This window comes from Cygnus olor, chromosome 2, assembly GCF_009769625.2.
Source record: "Cygnus olor isolate bCygOlo1 chromosome 2, bCygOlo1.pri.v2, whole genome shotgun sequence".
In the NCBI taxonomy this organism is placed as follows: Eukaryota; Metazoa; Chordata; class Aves; order Anseriformes; family Anatidae; genus Cygnus; species Cygnus olor.
Window position 1 is genome coordinate 18,106,045 of NC_049170.1, and position 20,017 is coordinate 18,126,061.

Sequence of the window (20,017 nt, forward strand, 5' to 3'; positions counted from 1 at the left end):
GTGGCACAAAACAGACTGATGTTTTTAAGGGAAAAGGAAGAAAAATGTTCTTGTAACAAAAGGCACTGTGTAGAGAATATGGGAGCTCTTGAATCAGTTATTTTCTTACCGTTTTTTAATGTGTGACCTCAGAAAATCATTTACCTTTCTAAGCTTTTGATCTTCATGTATGAAACAACGTAGTAATCTTTCCTACCACACTGGGGAATTGTGAGGAATCATTTAGCAATTTGTCTGGGGCTCTGTACTGGAGACTCAGAAGCACTGAAATTATCAAGATCCAAATCACAACATATTCAGATGTTTTAATTTTAATTTCTGAATAGAAAGAATAGGACACATAACTTGCTGAAAGACACTGAAGCAGGTTTGCAGCCATTATCCTTAAAGAGTACTAAAATTATTGTTCAGATATGGTTCATTGACAATCTCAGAGCTGAACTTTACGGCTGAACATCTTGGCATATGAACCTAGAGCTCTAGCTCAGTTTGATCTTTATTTTTTAAGCCCTGTAGCTAAAAATTCCTGAAGGCAGAAGAATTAAAAATGTGGACCAGCAGCTTAGGTTCATTTGTACTGATCATGTTTCCTAAATCAACTTCAAAGATGTTTCCATCCTTGCATGCATGCCTCCCTGAAATATGCTGTGATACTGAAATGTGGGCTCACTGAAAATACACAGCTAGCATATACCCCAAACTGGACACTGCAAACAGAAATGTAACAGGGAGACATCATACAAAACTTTTAAAATAAACCATAAACTTACCTACAAGTGTCTGATCTGTTGCTTGTGGGAATCGACTTTCCTCATCCAGCAGGGATAATAAACCCATTGGTTTCTGCAGGAACATATCTAAGAGTGGTCTGTTGTCTTCATATTCTATAACTCTTGCATCAACACCTTCATATAAATACTCATTCTGTAACAAGCAACAGAAGGCACATTTTATCAATGTATTTAAGGGCTTCCTCTGGCATATTTGGTAAAGATGCTTCCCACGAATATGCAAGAGCTAAAAAACCAGACTTGTAGAACTGAAAGATTTGCAGAAAGTGTTTGCAGATAGATTTCAGTCTCTACTTACTCCCCTGGTCTGCAGTGTAAAAGATATTTCTTAATCATCTGGAGCTATATTTACATTCCCAATTTATTGCTTAGACCTATCTGATGTACAGTGGCCAAGATTTGCAAAAGTGACTCAAGATCAAAGAGGCCTCAACTGTTTGACTCCCATCCTCAAACACCTGGAAAAGCTCTTACTTTGAGAAGGATGGTGCATATACTTTCTAAAAATTAATTAAATAAATTTTATAATAATTTTTATTTATAATAAAATAATATATATAAAAATAAATAATATTTATAATAAATTAAATAAAAATAATTTTTACTGCTTTTAAGGAACTGCAGAAAAGTATTCAGCATGATTAAAAGATGATAAAGGAGCTTTTTTTTTTTTTTCTTTGCTGAAGACTGCAAATATCCTTGACTTCTCATTGAGACTGAGAGTAACCTATTAACAAAAGCTGTGTCCATGGGTGTTGCAATGTTTTTTCTTGAAAATCTAGAAAATCAGTTAAACTGTATGCAATGAATAGAAGAATGGCTTTCTTTAATCCTTCAGCATGTCAGAGGACAGGCATGGATTTACGAAGAGAAGGATGTTCTAGGAACTGCCACCCCTCCATAAATTTTGCCTGTATTACCTAATGGAGTAGCAGTTACCCACTGCACAGTGCTCCCATATATACCAGGGCTACCTTCAGTCCTGTGTGGACTGCTCCCCACATTATGAAACACGTAATTAAGCCTTTTGATCTATTTAAAAAAAAACATCTCTCTTCCAAAGGATAGGACTTTATAAAAGTGTTTTATTAACTGATGATGTAATGTCACAGTTGTGCTATCCTGAATTCATTGTAAATTGAGTATCATGAAAATGAATGATGGCTAATATTAATGAGTTCAAAGACCTCTAACCCCAATGACCTTTCATTATGTGTCATTCACTTGAGTCTGAATGGCAGTCAAGGGTGAGTGAAGAAGGCAGCACACGAAGTGTTTCAAAAAGCAGTTAACTGCCATATACAACAGAAAAGCACACATTATTAGACTTCATACCTCTTCATCTCTAAGCCAGAGAGAAACTGTAAATGAAAAAAAAAATCAATAACACTGTCCTGGAAATACTGACCTAAATAGATCTGCTGATCCATTTGAGAGAGAAGACAGAATATATACCTAAACTTTTCTATTATCCAGATTGATCTAATTTCTCATTATGCTCTTAATTCAAAGGATAGATTATGGCTCAGTCTATATGATCATACAAGGGTGTGAACAATAAGAATCTCTCCTACAGCCCCATGAAGGCTCTGCATCTCAGGTGCATAATATTAATTTCATTCACTTTTCCCCTGCAGCAGTGGACAGGTGGAGTTTTGCTTCTCATTTTAATCAATGACCAGAGTAGCAGAACAAGACAGAAGAGTAATAAATGTATCACTGATATAGGTAGGAAGTTAATTATATACCTGTAGGAGCTAGTGGCAGGAAAGGAATAAGTCTGTGTTACCTCCCAAAGATAACACTGGCGTAGGGGAAGCTTTACCGAAGGCTGTGGCTGTACGGACACACGGATGTTACATTCATGAAACCAGCTGTTACTGCTCAGGGTTATCAGGACTACTCTTATCAAGGGGGAAAAGGGAAGATATTGCAGAAGATACTGCTCTGGATGAATCTGTCAGAAACGAGTGTTTCAGTGACACTGACATCCTCAAAGAAGCTCTCTTCGACAACAACACCTAATGAATGACAAAGAAGGACTTCCTCTCTTAGACAACACACCTAATGATTGACTTTTTCCTACTTCAAGTGCTTGTGAGAAGGGCTGGTTAAGAGAACTGATAGACGAAATCTCCTTGAAACTGAAAGGAACTCTTTAATAGCTGCTCTGCAACAGCATAGCAGCAACATCAGCTCCCCCTTCCTGCACTGCCAACGTGCAAGGCCTGACCTTCAAAGCCTTTGGTGTATGTGACCACTCAGCCTTTTGTGCCTGCATCCTGACAACTGAATGGGATGTGAGCGTTGACAGTTTCTGTAATGCTACCATCTGCCCAGTAGGATATGGAGCGAGTTCACTTCATCACTTCCCATGGGCTCCTGGAGGATGGCTGATAACCAAGTCTTCCAGGCTCCGGCATGACAGATGGCTCAGAATTAAGAGATACCATATTACATTTTCTTATGCAATTGCTGGTCTTCAACCATATTATTAAGATACAAGCAGCAAGCAGAAAAGCTTTCATGATGCACATCATGAAACTGTAATGAAATAGATCTTATTTGAATTAATAAGCTGAATCAGCTACAGGATGCTGTAATCTCCCATGATTTTATGACAAGAAGGATCCTTAAAATAGCAGCTGCTCATTGAAATTCTAAAGCATAATCCACTAGACAGTATTCCTATAGATGGGATGTCAAAAGGAATGACTGAGTTTCACTTATACTTGGGCTCCTATCTCATCTCAGTATTTTATGGTGACTTCTCTGTGATCAAAACTAGGCAATATTAGCTTGTGCAGCCTGGTTTCACTTAATAACAAAAGAATCATTAGTTACATTAAAAATTATCTTCATGCTTAACAAAAAAAAGTAATGCAATTTTTTCTGAGAATGTGGTACAATGACACTTTGGTTTAAATAGGAACACCAGAGAGTAATTCAAAATAAACATTTTCCAGGTTAAGGTAGAAGATTGTTACATGAATGTAAAAAACAAACCAAACCAAACAAACAAACAAAAAAAAAACCACATTGCATATAAAATGCAAAAGTAGCATCCTTCTAACTGACAATAACCTTACCACTTTCCAAAACATTTTAGATATTTGACATTACACTGTTTAATTTTTATAGAAGAATCCAAAATGAGAAAGAAATGGGAAAGCTGGCTGGCTGGACAACGTTACCTGCAGAGCAGGGAGCTAGCAGAGAATTAACTTACATCAGTACAGTAGCTTACATGTTAGAGAAACACCATGAAGGACAGGACTGAAGGCACAAAAGTTGTCCTTTGCTTACTATTAACCTAACAAAAGCTCATGCCAGCATTCATTCCACTTAACAATATACGCATAAAAGAAGTGACTAATTTGAGAGCCCACATTACCTCCCCAGTCAGTGGAGACAGATCTAACTGTTTTTCTCCATTGCCTACAGGGAATCTAATCTAGTTTAGGCTATACTCAGCCTTTTTCTTAAATCAGGGAAAGGAGATTGTATTCAGGCCTAACCCATTTTATTCTTAAATACAAATATGTACTCAACAATAAAGAAAAAATGCCTTTCATTTTGACTTGACTTCTGGCACACAGATACTCTGCTGTAGTAGATACCCTGAGCCTCCTGCTGCTACATAAGCAGTGTCCCTCGGAAGTCTCTAGGCAGACTCAATCTCTTGTTCATGAAAAAGCACACGATGAAAGCTGTGCAATCTCTGACAACATGGTATTAGTTGTACCACTGAACCAGGCTGAGACAACAAAGTATTTTAGCTCCAACTTTTGTTTACGAAGTCAAAGGTGAATTGGGAACCTGGAGATGGAGCTTATGTGCTTTGTTAAATCTGGAACCAAGGAGTTAAAAAGGTTGGTCTGAGAGGGGTGCTGCTGAATGGCTTGTACCTCATCCTCTTAGTTCCTTAGATGTGCACGATAAGGGAAAATTCATTATGAAGTGCAATTATTCCTTTCAAGAAAATTATATGTTTTCACATAAGGTTTGGATTTCCACCCAAACAGATTCAAAATCATTATAAAATTTAAATATTAAATAGCCAAATTAAATATTTTATCTCATTCTAATCTGCATATTCATCCATGAGTCCAAATTCCAGATTATTATTTTCCATCACAGAATAGGAGCAATCATTCCAGTTGCCACTACACAATTAGCCTTGTGCAGAGGCAGACCCTGTGACTGCTGTCAGCCTGAACACCCCACAAGAGGCACAGGTGTAGCCTCAGTGGTGTTGCAATACCATTTACACAAACACTGACTTTTGAGGTCTTTTAGAAGAGAAAGAAATACTTATTCTATATTTTCAGTAACAAGGAATTTTAAAGAGCAGCCCTGGGTATCCCCTGTAATCACAAAACATTTTCTATTATTCTGCATTGGTTCTGCAAATATTGATGTGGGGCCATATAGTTTTGGACTGGAAAAGTGTGGGCACAGTAGGAAAGTATTTATATTCTGCATGAAATTTTATTACAATAACAGAAGCATCCCTTTGTGAACCTATTTTTTCTGCCTGTTCACCTCATCTTCGACATAATGGTATACACCAAAAAGTTGGAAAAGTTTATTGAAAACTAGCAAAACCACATCAGGAGTATAACAGTGACATTAAATGCTATGAGAAACATTTAGTATAATGGATTTTTGAATACTGAGCAATTCTCTTTGTAACTTTCATTCCTGTAGAAATTTTTTCAGCATCACTTGGTGCAAAAAAGTTAAACGGGAAACAAACAAAAGCTAAAGGAGAAAACCTCCTATAATCAGAAGTCCATGGAAAAAATAAACTCTTCCTTAGGGAAACCAGAGGCTGTTCTTCCTTACGCATTACCCAGACTGCTCTCATTTACTGTATCAATGCATCAAAGACTAACACAGAGATGATAAACGAGCAGTAAGACCAATTTTCTCTGTTCAGTGAATGGGAATGGTACAATCCAGTATATTTTGGTATGTCTAATTGTTTTTTTGTCCACATCATTTTTTGGGCCACTTATATCACTCCAGTAAACATGTGTCATGTAAGACATATGACATTCATTCATTCTTTTGAGACAACTGCAGTGAGGGTGCTCCTTCCTGAAGGTCGTGGGTGACTGCTCTCTGTAATTTGCCCATATAAACGCATCTTTGTATGGTAATGAAGCTCTTCAGAGAGGCTGCCTGGGGAATTTCCTGAACAACAAAGCTCAGGATTTTTGACCACATTCTAAAATACTATTCCTGTCACTGCTGAGCCTATATTTTAGTAGGCCACACCTCTGAGGAAAGCAAAGCTGTGATCACTTTTCAGATTCAGATACAGGAAAGAACCCCTTGACAATGCTAAAAACATGTTACCTGCAACACTGAAAGTACAATTTAGTCTCATGAGTTCATTTAGTATTGGCTTTCATTGCTTACCTTGCCAAAAAAACGATTCACCTTCCTTAGTTATGAAACTAGGTTGACATGGGTTTATTGAGAACTAGGCTATGATCAGTTGATTTAGGCCTTGACTTATCACCAGATATACTTCATCTATTTGCATGTGGTATGGACCTGAACTGGGCAAAAAAGAGCAAGAAATGAAGAAAAAAGAAACCTATACGTTTTACTTAAGGGAAGTGGGAAAGAAATGAAATTCCCCAGTCTTCCTTGGGTAGATCTACAGAGTGCAATGCAATGTCATGTTAGAGATTTCTGAGAAAACATGGAACAATCTGACATATCTATCTGGCGTTGCACAGGATTATGGGGAGATACTAGCCTGGGTCCCCAGTGATAAGATAGCTTCATCTGCATGACATTCAGTTTGGGCTAAGGAAAAGTCAGTGCAAAGGTCTTGGTAACTGCTGGCATCACACCTCCAAAATACAACACCCGTCTTTAAAATTAAAAACACAAACCCTTACATGTGTGTAAAAACCCTTACATGTGTGTTAAGTCAGGCAGACACATTAATGAAAGGAGGGGGTCATCCTATTGGTTGGCTTTTAAATAAGTGATACTTCATACCATTAGCAAAAGCAATTATCTGCTGAACTTTTAATTTCAGTTATATGATTTTAATTTTTTTTTCATATAGAAAATTTAGAATTTTTTTTTTTATATTTTCCTGCAAATAGCTTTCTCTGATTTGTCTGCAGGTATGGTCTGTACTTGAAATTAAAGTACATTACTAGTGCTAACACAGAAGAAGCATTACAATGAACAGAAAAGATTCTGAAAGCATCTGCATTCTCAAAGACTTTCTTTGTGATGTAAAACTGGAACAACCATGCTATAGACAAGTGAAAAGTGATGTCTTATAATGACTATCATACTACAAATCATCCTGTGCCATTGGGTTGTAATGAAGAATAATAACACATTTGTCATTTCCTGGGTCTGAAGCAGTGGGGATTTACACCTGTAGTTGCACGAACATAATCTATGTAATCTAGTAATGTCTTGGGAGGCTGCTACAAGACAGTATTATGAAGTTACATATGCCTTTTCTTTTCCTACAAGCCCACCAAGAAAACAGACTGTAGTCATAAAGTTGTATATATACCAAACAAGCAAAATCAGATAATGACCTGTCTTATAGAAGTGGAAGAAAGGTTCTGAGGCAAAGGACAGCCCCATAACAACTACTGACTCATAAAGGGTGTAAAAGATCTGTCCAAAAATTGTTTCAGCAAGAAGAACCCAAGAGACGTGATGAAGACTTTCCAGTTGTGTCCTTTATTCTCTCTGTGGCTCACAAATGATCCAGGCCAGACCACTTTAAAACACACATATTTTGGTGTTTTCTATGTGGGTGTGGGGATGTGAGCCAATGAAATCTATGAGAGAATGAGTGCAGGTGGGTCCAAATGACACAGTGATTTTGTAAATAAAGATCATCTTCCCCTTCCATGAGGTATGTCTGTTGTCATACATATTTCCTACAAGGAGAAATGGGTAAACCATATGTTGTCAAAATCAGTTCATTTTTCCCCCAGTCTCCTCAGTAGCAAAATAACCACTCTGACCTATCTGTAGCAGGGTGTCTGCAGGAGAACAACCTGTACCTACTAAATGGTGAAACCACAAACCTCTTAATTAATATATTTGGCCAAAATTTTCTGTATAAGTATACCTGGAAACAATAAAGGCAGACTACACTGAACTGGACCCATGTCTGATTAAAAAAGAGGAGTGATACTAAGACAGTATTAGAGCATAGAGGGATGGGCTTAGGAAAGCCAAGGTGTATCTACAGTTGAGTCTGGTGAACGAAGCAAAGGAGAGCAAGAAAGGCTTCCTACCGCAGGTATTTTAGAGGTAAAACAACAGTAGGGACAATGGGGGCCTGCTGCTGAATGGGGCAGGGACCTATTGTCAGATGACATGAAAAAGGCAGAGATACTTGATGCCTTTGTTGCCTCTTTTTTTTTTTTTTTCCCTGACAATCCTTGCTTTTATTGCCTTTAGCAATTCCAGTTTCCTGAGACCAGAGGGAAAGGCTGGAGGAAGCATGTACCCATGGTGGAAGACGATCAAGTCGGGGAATTTATGAGCAAAGTGGAAACATGCAAATCCATGGGACCTGGTCTGTGCCTGGATTTAGCTGGGATGAACTGTTCATCAGTCTGCGCTATTTCAATTTCAAGCTGTTAGAAACAGCAGTAGCCAAGAGCTCTTTTTTTTTGTGAACTAATGCACTTTGGAAAGAAGACACCTAAGTAATTAGGCTAATTTTTCTCTTAGATCTTATTAAAGACGAGAAAAGACTTGTGACCGAGAAATCTCCCCCAAATCTATAAAATAACTACAAGACCTAAGAGTGCAAGACAGCATTTCCTGAAACAAGTCAAATCAGGAAAAAAACAGTGACCAATTAAAATCAAATCCTCTTCAGTCCTCTACACTGACAACACACACATGCACATACCTGCATACCTAGACACATTCCAAGCTTCTACCTGTCTCATCCTTAAAACAAGCAGTGCTTAAAACTGACAAAATACTCTTTTTCTACTAATAATTAAAATTAGTATTCAGGAGCAGTTTGCTCTATGGATTACAAAATCAGTAATTTCAATAAAACAGATAAAGTATTATTTCACCTAAAATGTGAATGTTGACTGTTCTGTTTTTGACTGTTCAGCATTCTGATATGTATCTGTTTTCACCGAGATTGTTATTTTTTCCCCAGACATGTAATTTCTTCAAATAACAATATTGAATAATGATTTTAAAATGATTTTTATGGAATTATTTAGAAAGTTGAGATAATCTTTTTTTTTTCACTGTCCTTTTCAATTTCATAAACTATTATAGTTAAAATTCTGTTCCTTTTCTCTGCTTCACATCAAATTATTTAGATTAAATCCATCATGATTTAGCTTAGATGATCTAGTTCCTGAACAAGAACAAATTAAGTGTGATATTTTCAGTTTTTAATTAATGGAATTTCAGTGTTCATTAAGCTTATGTAAGCTATTATGAACATTGCATTTAAAAATTATGTTACCACTCATTTATGTTTTTACTGTGGAACCATACACTACATCACTCATGTTATTCCTCAGAAAAACAACACTGCATTTGCATCAGTCTGATTATCACTGTGTTATGTTGCTTAGATACTGTACATTTCAAGTTTAATGTATTTTTTGCAGGCATTTTACTTGCAAATAGCAATCCACCAGTGCTTCACATAATGCATACTTGGAAAACATTTGTGATAATCTGCAATTTATGACCTACTATGGAGAAGGAACAGTGTAATTTCCTGAGACAAGCTTTTATATGTTCAGCAATACTGAAGCTTTATCAAAATATTCAAGACATACCTGTTCCCAAGCAAAGACATGTTGGTTGAAGTAGAACTGAATTTGTTCATTGGCAATGTTGATACAGAGTTGTTCAAAAGAATTTTTTTTGAAATTCTCAAAGCCAAAGATATCAAGAATTCCAATGTTCAAACCATCATCATTTCCACTGTAAAGATTAAATAAACTTTTTATTGTTGTACCTTAACTATTTTATAGTGACTATCTTCATTATTGTTTCATGAAAGCACATAATAGGACAAACCTATACAGCAGTTGAACAGGACAGTTTTTGCTAAGCCATATTTTTCTTAAAATAACAATTCATTTTTATTTGAAATACAATAAATGCACATAAATTCAAAGATATCTGTATTTGCAGACCAGATACACTGAAATACTTAATGACCAAGTCAACTGATAAGTGTATGGAAGATTTACAATTTATTTTTAAACTAAAATTTGCTAGTTAATAATCTGTTGTAAAAAGCTGACTTGGTACAGAAACAACATGCAGTTCTTTTTGTTTCTGTTGTAATATAGCAGGCATTACTCAATCGTACCTTGAAATGAAAGATTGATGACATTAGATAATATTTCTTCATATTTCTTATTCATAGCAATTAAAACTGCTTATTTTAACATGAAAGCCTGACAAATGAATAGCTAGACCTTCTATGCGTCTAATAACTACTTCTAGTATTGAGTACTGGAATGTGACATGAATTTAAATTACCAATTAAGTTCCAGAAAACTACTACTAGTTAAAACTTCAGTTTGAAATTTTAACTAAGACATTTTGAGGAATATGTAGTCATTTCTGCAATTGTAACAACCCTCTAATATCTCTAATTACTTGCTGAAACAAAAAATAACAATATAATTTAATAACAACCTATAGTTGGCATTAGCATTTTTTCCAAGCTAAATTAAAATAAAAACACATTCTATCTATAGCTACCTTGGAGGGGCTATCTGTAATGACTTTCCTTTTTTTTTCATAAAAAGTGTAGGAAATTGGATATGGAGAAGGAGCTTCAAGATACTAATGAATAGCACTTTGAATGTTATCTTTGAATAGCATCTTTGAGAATTGCATTGAATAGCATCTCACGAATTTCATTGTTTCATGGTGGAGGGACCAAAGACATTTACTCATTTTGACCTATATTTGTGACTATTTTATCTGTCTGGAAATTACATTTCTGTTGATCAGACTGCTGCAATTTGTCTTTCCAGTTCCTTTCCAGCGTTAATTACAAAAAGATAGCAAAAAATATATATTACTACCATAACAACAAAGCAGACTTGTTTTTTTGTTTTGTTTTGTTTGTTGTTTTTTGTTGTTCTTGTATAGTGAATATTTCAGGTCAAACTTTCACCTTCCTCACCAGCACGGTATGTATTCAATTTGAAAAGGACTCTGTAACAGGCACATGAGAGAGGCACACAGATTAGTAGTGCTGCCTATCTATCATGCATTTAATTCTTTTACTTACTGATTAAAATTCTGTTTAGCGCTGTTCTACTGTAACCAAATATTTGAAAGCTTGGACAGATTTTAGGACTGCAGCCTTGGCTTTAATCTGATGTTACCAAAAAATAATATATATATATATATATCTCCAGGAAATCCAGATTTGCAAAGCTATTTGTTGTTGATATTCCATTTCAAGTAGTTATAAATTCATGCCTTTTCACTGCTATTAGCAGCCAGAGAGGGTCCTGACCTACAGAATCTACAATGTAAGCTGTATAATTTCTTCTTCAGTTAATTTGCAAAAGGTATCACATCCTCATTCCCAGTGTCTTTTTTGTCTGTGTGTTAAATGTCACTCTGTAATGAATAGAGGGACATAAACTCAGTAAATGTGTTCAGAAAACTACTCATATAGTATATATAAGCCACCTCCTCAAAACTGCAAACCATAAACACAACATGGGTGCAAATAGAGCAGAGTCTTAACCCTATTGTTAATCAACAGATGAATGAAAGAGTTAACCTGACTGTTAGGAGTAAATGGATAAGAGAAAAAATAGTTAGGCATGTAATTTCAATACAATTACACATAATTTACAAAGGGTTAAATGAGTAAAAGTTAAACAGGAAAACCCAGATGCCCTGTGCCTAGGTTCCATATCTTACTGTATTGGTTGCACTGCATAGCATAAAGTATGGATAAAAGGTTATTTAGTGCTGTCATAAATAAAAACAGGTAGCAGAGAAAGTAGATGAGAACACTAAGACGCTCCAGTGTAGACCACACTGTCTCCCACAGAAAAATCTCTCTTTATTCTGGAAAGACTTCTTTTACCTTAAATGTTCATCAGGTTTGAAGAAGAGTGTTGATGCGATTGACTATCCAGCTAAAGAGGCGCCCATAGAGTGCTTTGGCCATTGGCATCTCTGACATCAGTGGCTTTTTCCACAGTGTTGGGACGAATAATTGTTTCTCCTCGAGTTACTACGCAGTGAGAGGTAAGTGCCTCTTGCAGTTCATCTGCCTGAATACACAGCAAGGATGCACCTGGGAAGTAAGGTCACAGCTCAGAGGCAGACTTCTGAAGAAAAAATATGCATGTTGCAATCAAGGCTGCAAGTACAATGTTTTACGAAATAAGGCCTTAAACTGGTGACAAACAAGGGTGTCACACCAACCAATGGTCAGTACCTAATTTAGTCACCAGCCTCTCCTACCTTCCACTGTAGCCAGTAAATGGGACAAAGCAGAGGCCTTTAGGTGGTCTAAATTGCTCCATCAAGGAGATTGCTTCTCCAAACTGTCCTAGGGAGAAATGCTAGGGAATCTAGGTGACTATGTCAGAGCATGAAAGCTGTGAGGTGTGATAGCCCTCTCAGTTATAATCCATCCCTATAACCTGCAGCTGTCTTTGCTCCAAAAAAAGGGTTGCTTCTTTCCCAGTTGCACGATATTTTTCTATGATGGAAAAATGTGCAAAATACAGCATTAAGACTACATTTACTCCCCAGCTGTAATGAGTAGAACTTCCTTGGAGAATCTTTGCCTCTTCCCCTCCTCTGCTTCCTTGCAACCTATAATGTAAGATATCCCTTCCAAATAATTAGTAAGCTATAGTTCAACATGTACATGCAGGGAACAATTAATGAGGATCTAAAAAAGAAACTGAAAACAAAAAAAGATATTCAAAATGTTAATGATGTTCTCCATCAAATGTTCAAATACCTTGGAAAAATTCCAAAGATTTTCTTTCAAGCATCTGCAGTATTAGTCATGTTTCCTGAATGTCAGTAAACGGGTAGTCAAATAAGGTGCATAAATTGGGTATTTTTCTTTCAAACGCTTGAATTCAGGTGGGCTTGGAATTAATCTAACTTCAACTTTTAATTATTCTTGCAAATTTCCATGTGAATACAGTCTTCACTGATAACTTTCTTACAGTAACGTTTGCTACTAAAATGCTAAAGGCATACAATGTTAAATCAAGAAAAAACTCACAGTTCTCAAGGCTACTGGATTGGAAATGTTGCTCTTGTCAATCATATGTTCAGATACCACTGCAGAAAATTCAATGTTACCCACATTTAAAATGGCAGCCAGAACACTGTACACACTTCCAAGTTCCTGAAAAGTATATTAAAAAAAGATGTAATGCTTAATATCCTGACAAGTTTGTCACTTTGGTTTGTGTGATGGGCATGCTGTTCTGCAATGTGTTTCCTGCACGTAGAACAATCACTTTCTATTGCTGTCTACAACATGACCCCTTCTTTCAGGAATACTTTCTTAGCAATTATTATCTGGCCTGTACTCAGCATAGTCTTTCACGCATAAGACACGCAGAGAGGGCAAGATAAACCGTTGCCTAATCTCTCGTCTACACTTGTCTATAAAACAGGATTGACCGTGGAGTAGGGGAAGCTCAAAACAGTGGTAAGCATAATCCTCTTGCACAGAAGAATTCAGAGGGTATTTATATATAGCCTTCACTGTGTCTGCAGGCACAGCCTTGTCTAAAAAGTAATACCTAGACCAACAAAAATATCAAAAAATCTGTATCGAAGTTTTTTGGATCACAGAAGCAATGTACTCCAAAGAAAAGGTCTGCAACAGCTCCTGTCGATGTCATTGGAAAAAGAGCTTCAATGGGAGAAGAATGAGACCTCACATCTCCATTTAGCAAGCACTTTACACTTCAGAATGTCACTTAGGAACTTGGTACTCACCATAGCACTTTGTTATGGACTGTATTTAAACATATTTAAACATCTATAGATTTCAAATGGTTTAGTAGTTTCTGAATAGGGATTCTACCTAGAATAGGGTTAATATTTGTCTGGACAATGAAGTGAAACTACAGTGAATAATTTTAAGAAATTAACATAGGACAAAATCATATTTGCAATGAATGAAATAATTTCACTGCAGGTTTGACTTAGATTTGAACTGTGATTTTCAGCTGTGAATTTTCACCTAACTGTGAACATTATCAGTATACTTGATGATCTGAGTACTTTCTGCTTAGAAATGCTGAGGTGTTCCTGTAAAGTACACTAGGTTTTAAGCTAGAAATCTGTGATACTATATATTCTGAGGCACACAGTAATAGTGTATTTTATAAATAGCAGTTTTATAAGTTTTATAGTAGTTTTACAAGAAGCACTTTTGTAAATTTGATTAGTGTTATAATGATGGACTCTTCATAATTCCACATCATTTTTCTTAATATTCAAAGTTTGCTGGTACCACATCAGGATCATTTACTCAGATAAAATTGCTAATTGCTCTTAAAGACTTGATCTTGTTTTCAGCACTTTTAGAAGTTAATAAATTAATTAGTCCAGTGACAGCAAGACAAACTAGACCATCTCACTCTAAAAAATTATGCTCAGGATAATTGCCTCACAGTTTAATGTAGGTTTTAAGCAATTGTTTTCATTTTAAGCTTAGGGACACATAAAATGCAAAGAAATGGATAGCTTAACTTCTGCCATTATACTGTACAATACGTATTGCTGCTGACTTTTCTGTGCCCTTTTTCAGTGTGTTTTAAGTCTGGCTTGATCTGTCTTATATAGCAAAATTACTGTTCACCTCAGCCAGTCTTTTCTATTAATTTTGTCATGCAGCCTGAACAAACCAGTCTGATTTAAGACTGGAAGTAATGACAGTATTACCATGAAAGTCTGTCAGTCAGTTAAAAACAAATTTAAAAGGAAATAAAGTGTTGTTTAGGTCTCGGTTTTAGTTGGAACGAAGAAGATATACAATGTTTTCTGCTAATAAAACACATTTCTATACAATGTTTTTCTGCTAATAAAACACAGAACATGCATTATATTGATCTTTCTCTGCACTGGGATGAATATCAAAGCTTAAGGCTGCATTACTAAGAAGTGAACTTAGAAAGGAACTCACTGTCTTAACAGTATCTTTTCCTCAATGAAATGAAATTATCCCTGCACACACACACTCTGATTTCTGGCAATAGCCATCGCTCCACAAAGAGGGTGGTGTGGACACCCTGAGTTTACTTGGAAGTGTTGGGAAGCTTTATGCAAACCCAGTCCAAGTACTCATCAGACCTTCGCCACCATTTGGAAACAAGTCCAATCATCCCTCCCCTGCTGGCATCCTTCTCTGCTGATGCAGAAACAGGCAACGTAATGCTCCCCTGGCAGTTCTTGAGTGATCTACAACGGGCACCAGAGCTGGTTCCCTGCAGTTTCCTTGTGTCCCATATCAAAACCTCAACAGAGAAAGACTTCTGTATTCCTTCACTCTTGCAGACATAGCCTCAGACAGGCTAATTCACCCTGTGGAGAATGTGAGACAGGCTGTCGTAGATAGGGCTCAAATGTAACCACAGATTGCTTATTCTACTCAACCTACATTGGAAATTGTAGGGAATCTACATGTAGATGGTTCTTTACAGACTAAGCTCATGGTGGCTCACTGAGTTAATGAAGTGAAGATGCATGCTAGACCTGAACAATGCAGCCAGTGACATAACTGCAACTGAAACTTCAATATGTAAAGAAGATCTCCTCTTCTGGATGATCAGCACTATTGTTTCCATCTATCAAAGTGAACAAAAGAAGTTGTAACAAGAACAAACTTCCTGCTTTACATGGCATTAATTAGGGCTTATCAAGGTCTTTGGCGTTGCGATAAAACTGCTATCAGTGCTGACCGGTGCATATCCTCCCAGGCTGCTTCTGGAACACTGGAAGTACAGGTGTGAAAGGATGCGTGATATTACTAAGTGCAGTTGTGAATAAACACATAGAGGAGAAAGACTGTGAACTCTGCTGTTACCGGCATTTGTTAATGCAAAGGAGTATAGATGAACAGAATAGATGAATAAATACGTTCTGCTAGCTATTCAAATACTTACATTGAGGGAAAATAGAAATTTTCAAATGATAGAGTAGTCCTCTGTGAAAAGCTCCTTAAAACATATGTTTTTTTAAAGAAACTAAAACATATCCATTCTGCAGCACTAGTTCTATATTTCACAGATCATACTCTGATCTATTTCATAGATCATACTCCTACTGTTATTTGTGATTAATAAAGTCAGTGATAACTACAGCCATGATGCACTGTTTCTTCTAAGAGGAGACAACTAGGTGCAGAATGGGTTTCCTTCCCTTGCATCCTATTTTATAAACAAAAAGGCCTGTTTTTTACTACAATTACATAAGAAACAACCTGATGAGATGGGTTTAGTAGCCAGCAGAGCAATGATATGAGATGATAAAGAATGGTTTCAGTTAATGTTCAGTGATCAGATTCACTCTAAAGGGATGTAAAAACTTCACTCAACTTTGCCCCTGGAGTAGTGAAAATTTATTGAATTCATCAAAATCAGATAAACTCAGTGAATTTTTAGAACTCTCACCACGGACATCATCTTAAAGCAGAGATGAGGCTCATATTCACAGCCCTAAAATGATAGGCTAATAAACAGTTACAACATTTTCTATGCATTTAGTTTGCAAAAGCCTTTTTTCCCAATTACTCAGCTGATTTCAAAGTCTTGTTGACTAACACCATTTTATTAGTTTATCAGTGCCTTGAAACCTTAAAAATTTAAATGTAGCAATATAACAGTAATTTGACCATGTATTATCATTAAATGTAAACACACTACTGCTAAAGTAAGAAAATAACAAGGATGATTATTTGAATTATTTTGTAAGCTTTTCCTTCTTAAGAAGTCATTAAAATTCATTTTAAAAGGGTTATCAGCACTCACCTCCAGTGTAAAACCTATGACTTTGAAGCACTGTTCAATTAATTCGAACTGAGACTTATAAAAGCTATTGTTCATAAAATCTTGCACTATTCTGAAATGATCATTTTGCAGATATCTGGAAGAGTTGACACATACAGAGTTAGAATTAAATGAGGACAATAATTCAACACCACCACACTTCTTAGTAATCAATTTATGTAAAAATAAACTGTATTACCTGGGAGGTCTATATTCTGGCAATTTGTAATGTGCCAGTTTTTTCTTTTCTGCCAGACCAGCATAAATATAATAAAAAATATGGAAATTTTTCTCTCCTCTGAAACAATAGAAGGAACAAACTTGTTTAGTAATTTAACTGTTACATTTATTGATGATATACTACACTATTGTTAAATGTTATTTTAGTAACAGGCAAGGTTCACACAAATTGACAGAAGACTTTAAAAGAGTTTTTATTACCCAAATTCATGTTGCTCAGCCACCCACATCACATGGGCTGCTTAACTTTCATTAACAAATATTCAAATATTTTTTTTCTGACCATGGGAGAGCTGTACACTCCTGATTAACTTAATCCAGTATATTTGCTGAGTCCTTTAGCCATGAACCAAGAAACCCATAGGCAGACATTCAGCAAAGAGCCTTATGACTTGGAACACTTTGCCTATAAGTTAGGTTCCCAAACCTGGGACAGAAGGCTTATTTGCACAGACAAGATTCCTGTACATCTTCTGAGCAGGAAATGGATGCTTACGTGGAAATTCACAGCCACCACTGAACTCTGAGATGGCCAAATCACTCACTATGAAATAGCGGAAAGGAATTGTATTCAAACTGCTGGCTTCTGCAAGAGCTGAGGCTTGTGTCTCAGAAGCATTACTACATGCTTCTGTGACATGGATTCAGAGCCCAGTGCGCTGCTCTCTGCATAGAGGTGCCTAAATCAGAGTTTGGTGCCAACTTAGTTTGTGTATATTACTGTGGACTGTCACCAGTAGAAAAATAAAAAATCAATTCAAGGAGCATGAGCAGATCCTTATATCTTCCCCATCAGTGCCTTGACCGTCGGGTTGCAGAGCTGCACTTGGAACATCCTGTGAAAGCTCAGCATGTCCTGATGGTTTGTGTATTCTCTTGTGGGAGACACAGGTTCAAAATCTCTGGATTTGAAATGGGTCTGGAGTTTGGGTCTTCCATTTCCTTGGTAATTAATCACTGGTTTTCTGCAAAAAAATCATTCCGAGATCTCCCTCCACGTTTCTTAGTTATGCTCTCCCAGAAGAGCAGAACAGGCTGCCCGTGCAATGCAGGTACCAGAATTCCAGTTCTCTGCACTGGCATGGCTGTATGGACTAGCCACCCAGACAGCTCAGCAAAGAGGAGAGCACTGCTCAACAGAAACATCTTCAGGCACCCTTGGAAGTTCGTGCTTCAAGCATTAACCTCCTACAGTGGTTCTCATGCTATGTTCAGTGGCATTTTCCTGTGAATTCAGATAACTACACACATACCTAAAGTGCATTTGAGGCACCTAAATGGTTTGCTGACTTTCTGTCTCAGCATGTGGCTAAATATAAATACCAACGGGCAGTGACAGAAAATATATAAATAAATAACAGTTTGAAAAAAAAAAAAAGGTATTTTAGGGAAAAGCAAATTTTATTCTGAAAAAGTAGTTTCTGTGTGTGTATGTTCAACTGGGGAAAGAAAACAGCATTTCATAAAATTGCCTCTAACTTTAAACTATTTATTAAAACATTGCCAGTGGGACTTAGAAGTCCTTCATATCACAATATACAACAGACAACAAGGTCATGCAGAACTACAAAAAATGTAAAATGAGAAAAGATCAGTAAGGAGAAAAATTTACAACAGTGACAAGATTCCTTGTCTCAATCTCTGTCTTTTCTATTGTTACGATGACAGAAATAGAGTTAGCAAAATATTTTTTACCTGAATGTGCTACATATTGGGACAGAAAATACATTTCAATGATTTTAATTCAATGCAGAGACCATTTAATTTTTCTGTTATTTTATATTACGAGATACACACACACAACAGAGTTGGATCTCTACTGTATTTGGTCTATGACCCTGTATAAACCAGATCCTACTAGATGCTCCAAAACAGAAAACGAACAGTTTGCAAAAAAAATCTACAAGACAAGAAGAAACTGAGAGGAATTAAATCGAAGTCATGTACTTAGTACAATACTAAACATTTACTTCAAACTTCCACAAAGAAATGTATAACAGAACCACTAGAAAGCTTTTAATTCTTTAGATATTCTAACATTCTGTTTATATATGACATACGAATCTTTATGGGATTTGTTTAAATAACCCAAGAAATAATGAAAAAAATACTGGGAGTAGTTTTCAATTAACTTAGAGATCTGTAAGTTATTCATATATCATTTATATATATATAAATATATAAAAGAGACATATATATATATATATAAACAAATACACAAAACAACAACAATGAAAACCTCACAGTACCTTATTCTTCTTTGTGTTTTGTCCTGAAACAATTTCCTGTATTGTAGGCCTTCTCTGTAAACCCCAATTAGGTCAAATACACTTTTTATACTTACACTGCCTGGTGGACAACCCTGGATTTTTCAAGGAGGTACTCTGAAATCTGAGCTCCTACTACAGTGCCACCACAAGTGAATTTCATTTCCAAGTATTTTCCAAATCTACTGGAGTTATCATTGATGATAGTGCCTGCATTTCCAAATGCTTCTACAAGGTTATTCACCTGGAGGATCTTCTCCTGTAGTGTCCTGTTATTAGCCTAGATATGAAAAGATACTGCTTAAAATGAAAAATAATCATTCAAATACATTCCTTCTTAAATGCTTCTTTCCTCATCTAGTTGGCACCATGAAATGTGACTTTTGTGTAATTCAGACTGTTGCATATGGGCCTGAGAAAGGAAAGACTGAAGGCTGTTCTTCCTTTTTTCCTGTGTCATTGAGTGAACGGAATATGAAACAATGCTTACTCATAGGCCTAGATTCATGCACATGATCTCAAGGAGGCTACTTCAATACTTCAAGCCTGGGCATAAACTTGAACAAATAGGGGTGCTATATGTCATTTATTTAGCCACCTATCTGATCTTCTTGCAGCTTTGTTACAGTGAATGAACAGCTCAAACTGTATC

General features: G+C 36.3%; 1 protein-coding gene across 1 annotated transcript in view; it reads right to left on the minus strand.

Moving 5' to 3' along the window:
• The window catches only part of MYO3A (myosin IIIA), a 114,960-nt gene that overhangs the window by 35,337 nt on the left and 59,606 nt on the right, over positions 1 to 20,017 (minus strand). The window contains 9 exon segments of the mRNA XM_040548931.1: positions 771 to 924; positions 9,620 to 9,767; positions 11,914 to 11,933; positions 11,935 to 11,997; positions 11,999 to 12,126; positions 13,053 to 13,203; positions 16,841 to 16,955; positions 17,058 to 17,156; positions 19,443 to 19,645. Of these exon segments, the coding sequence (XP_040404865.1) occupies positions 771 to 924; positions 9,620 to 9,767; positions 11,914 to 11,933; positions 11,935 to 11,997; positions 11,999 to 12,126; positions 13,053 to 13,203; positions 16,841 to 16,955; positions 17,058 to 17,156; positions 19,443 to 19,645 (1,081 nt within the window).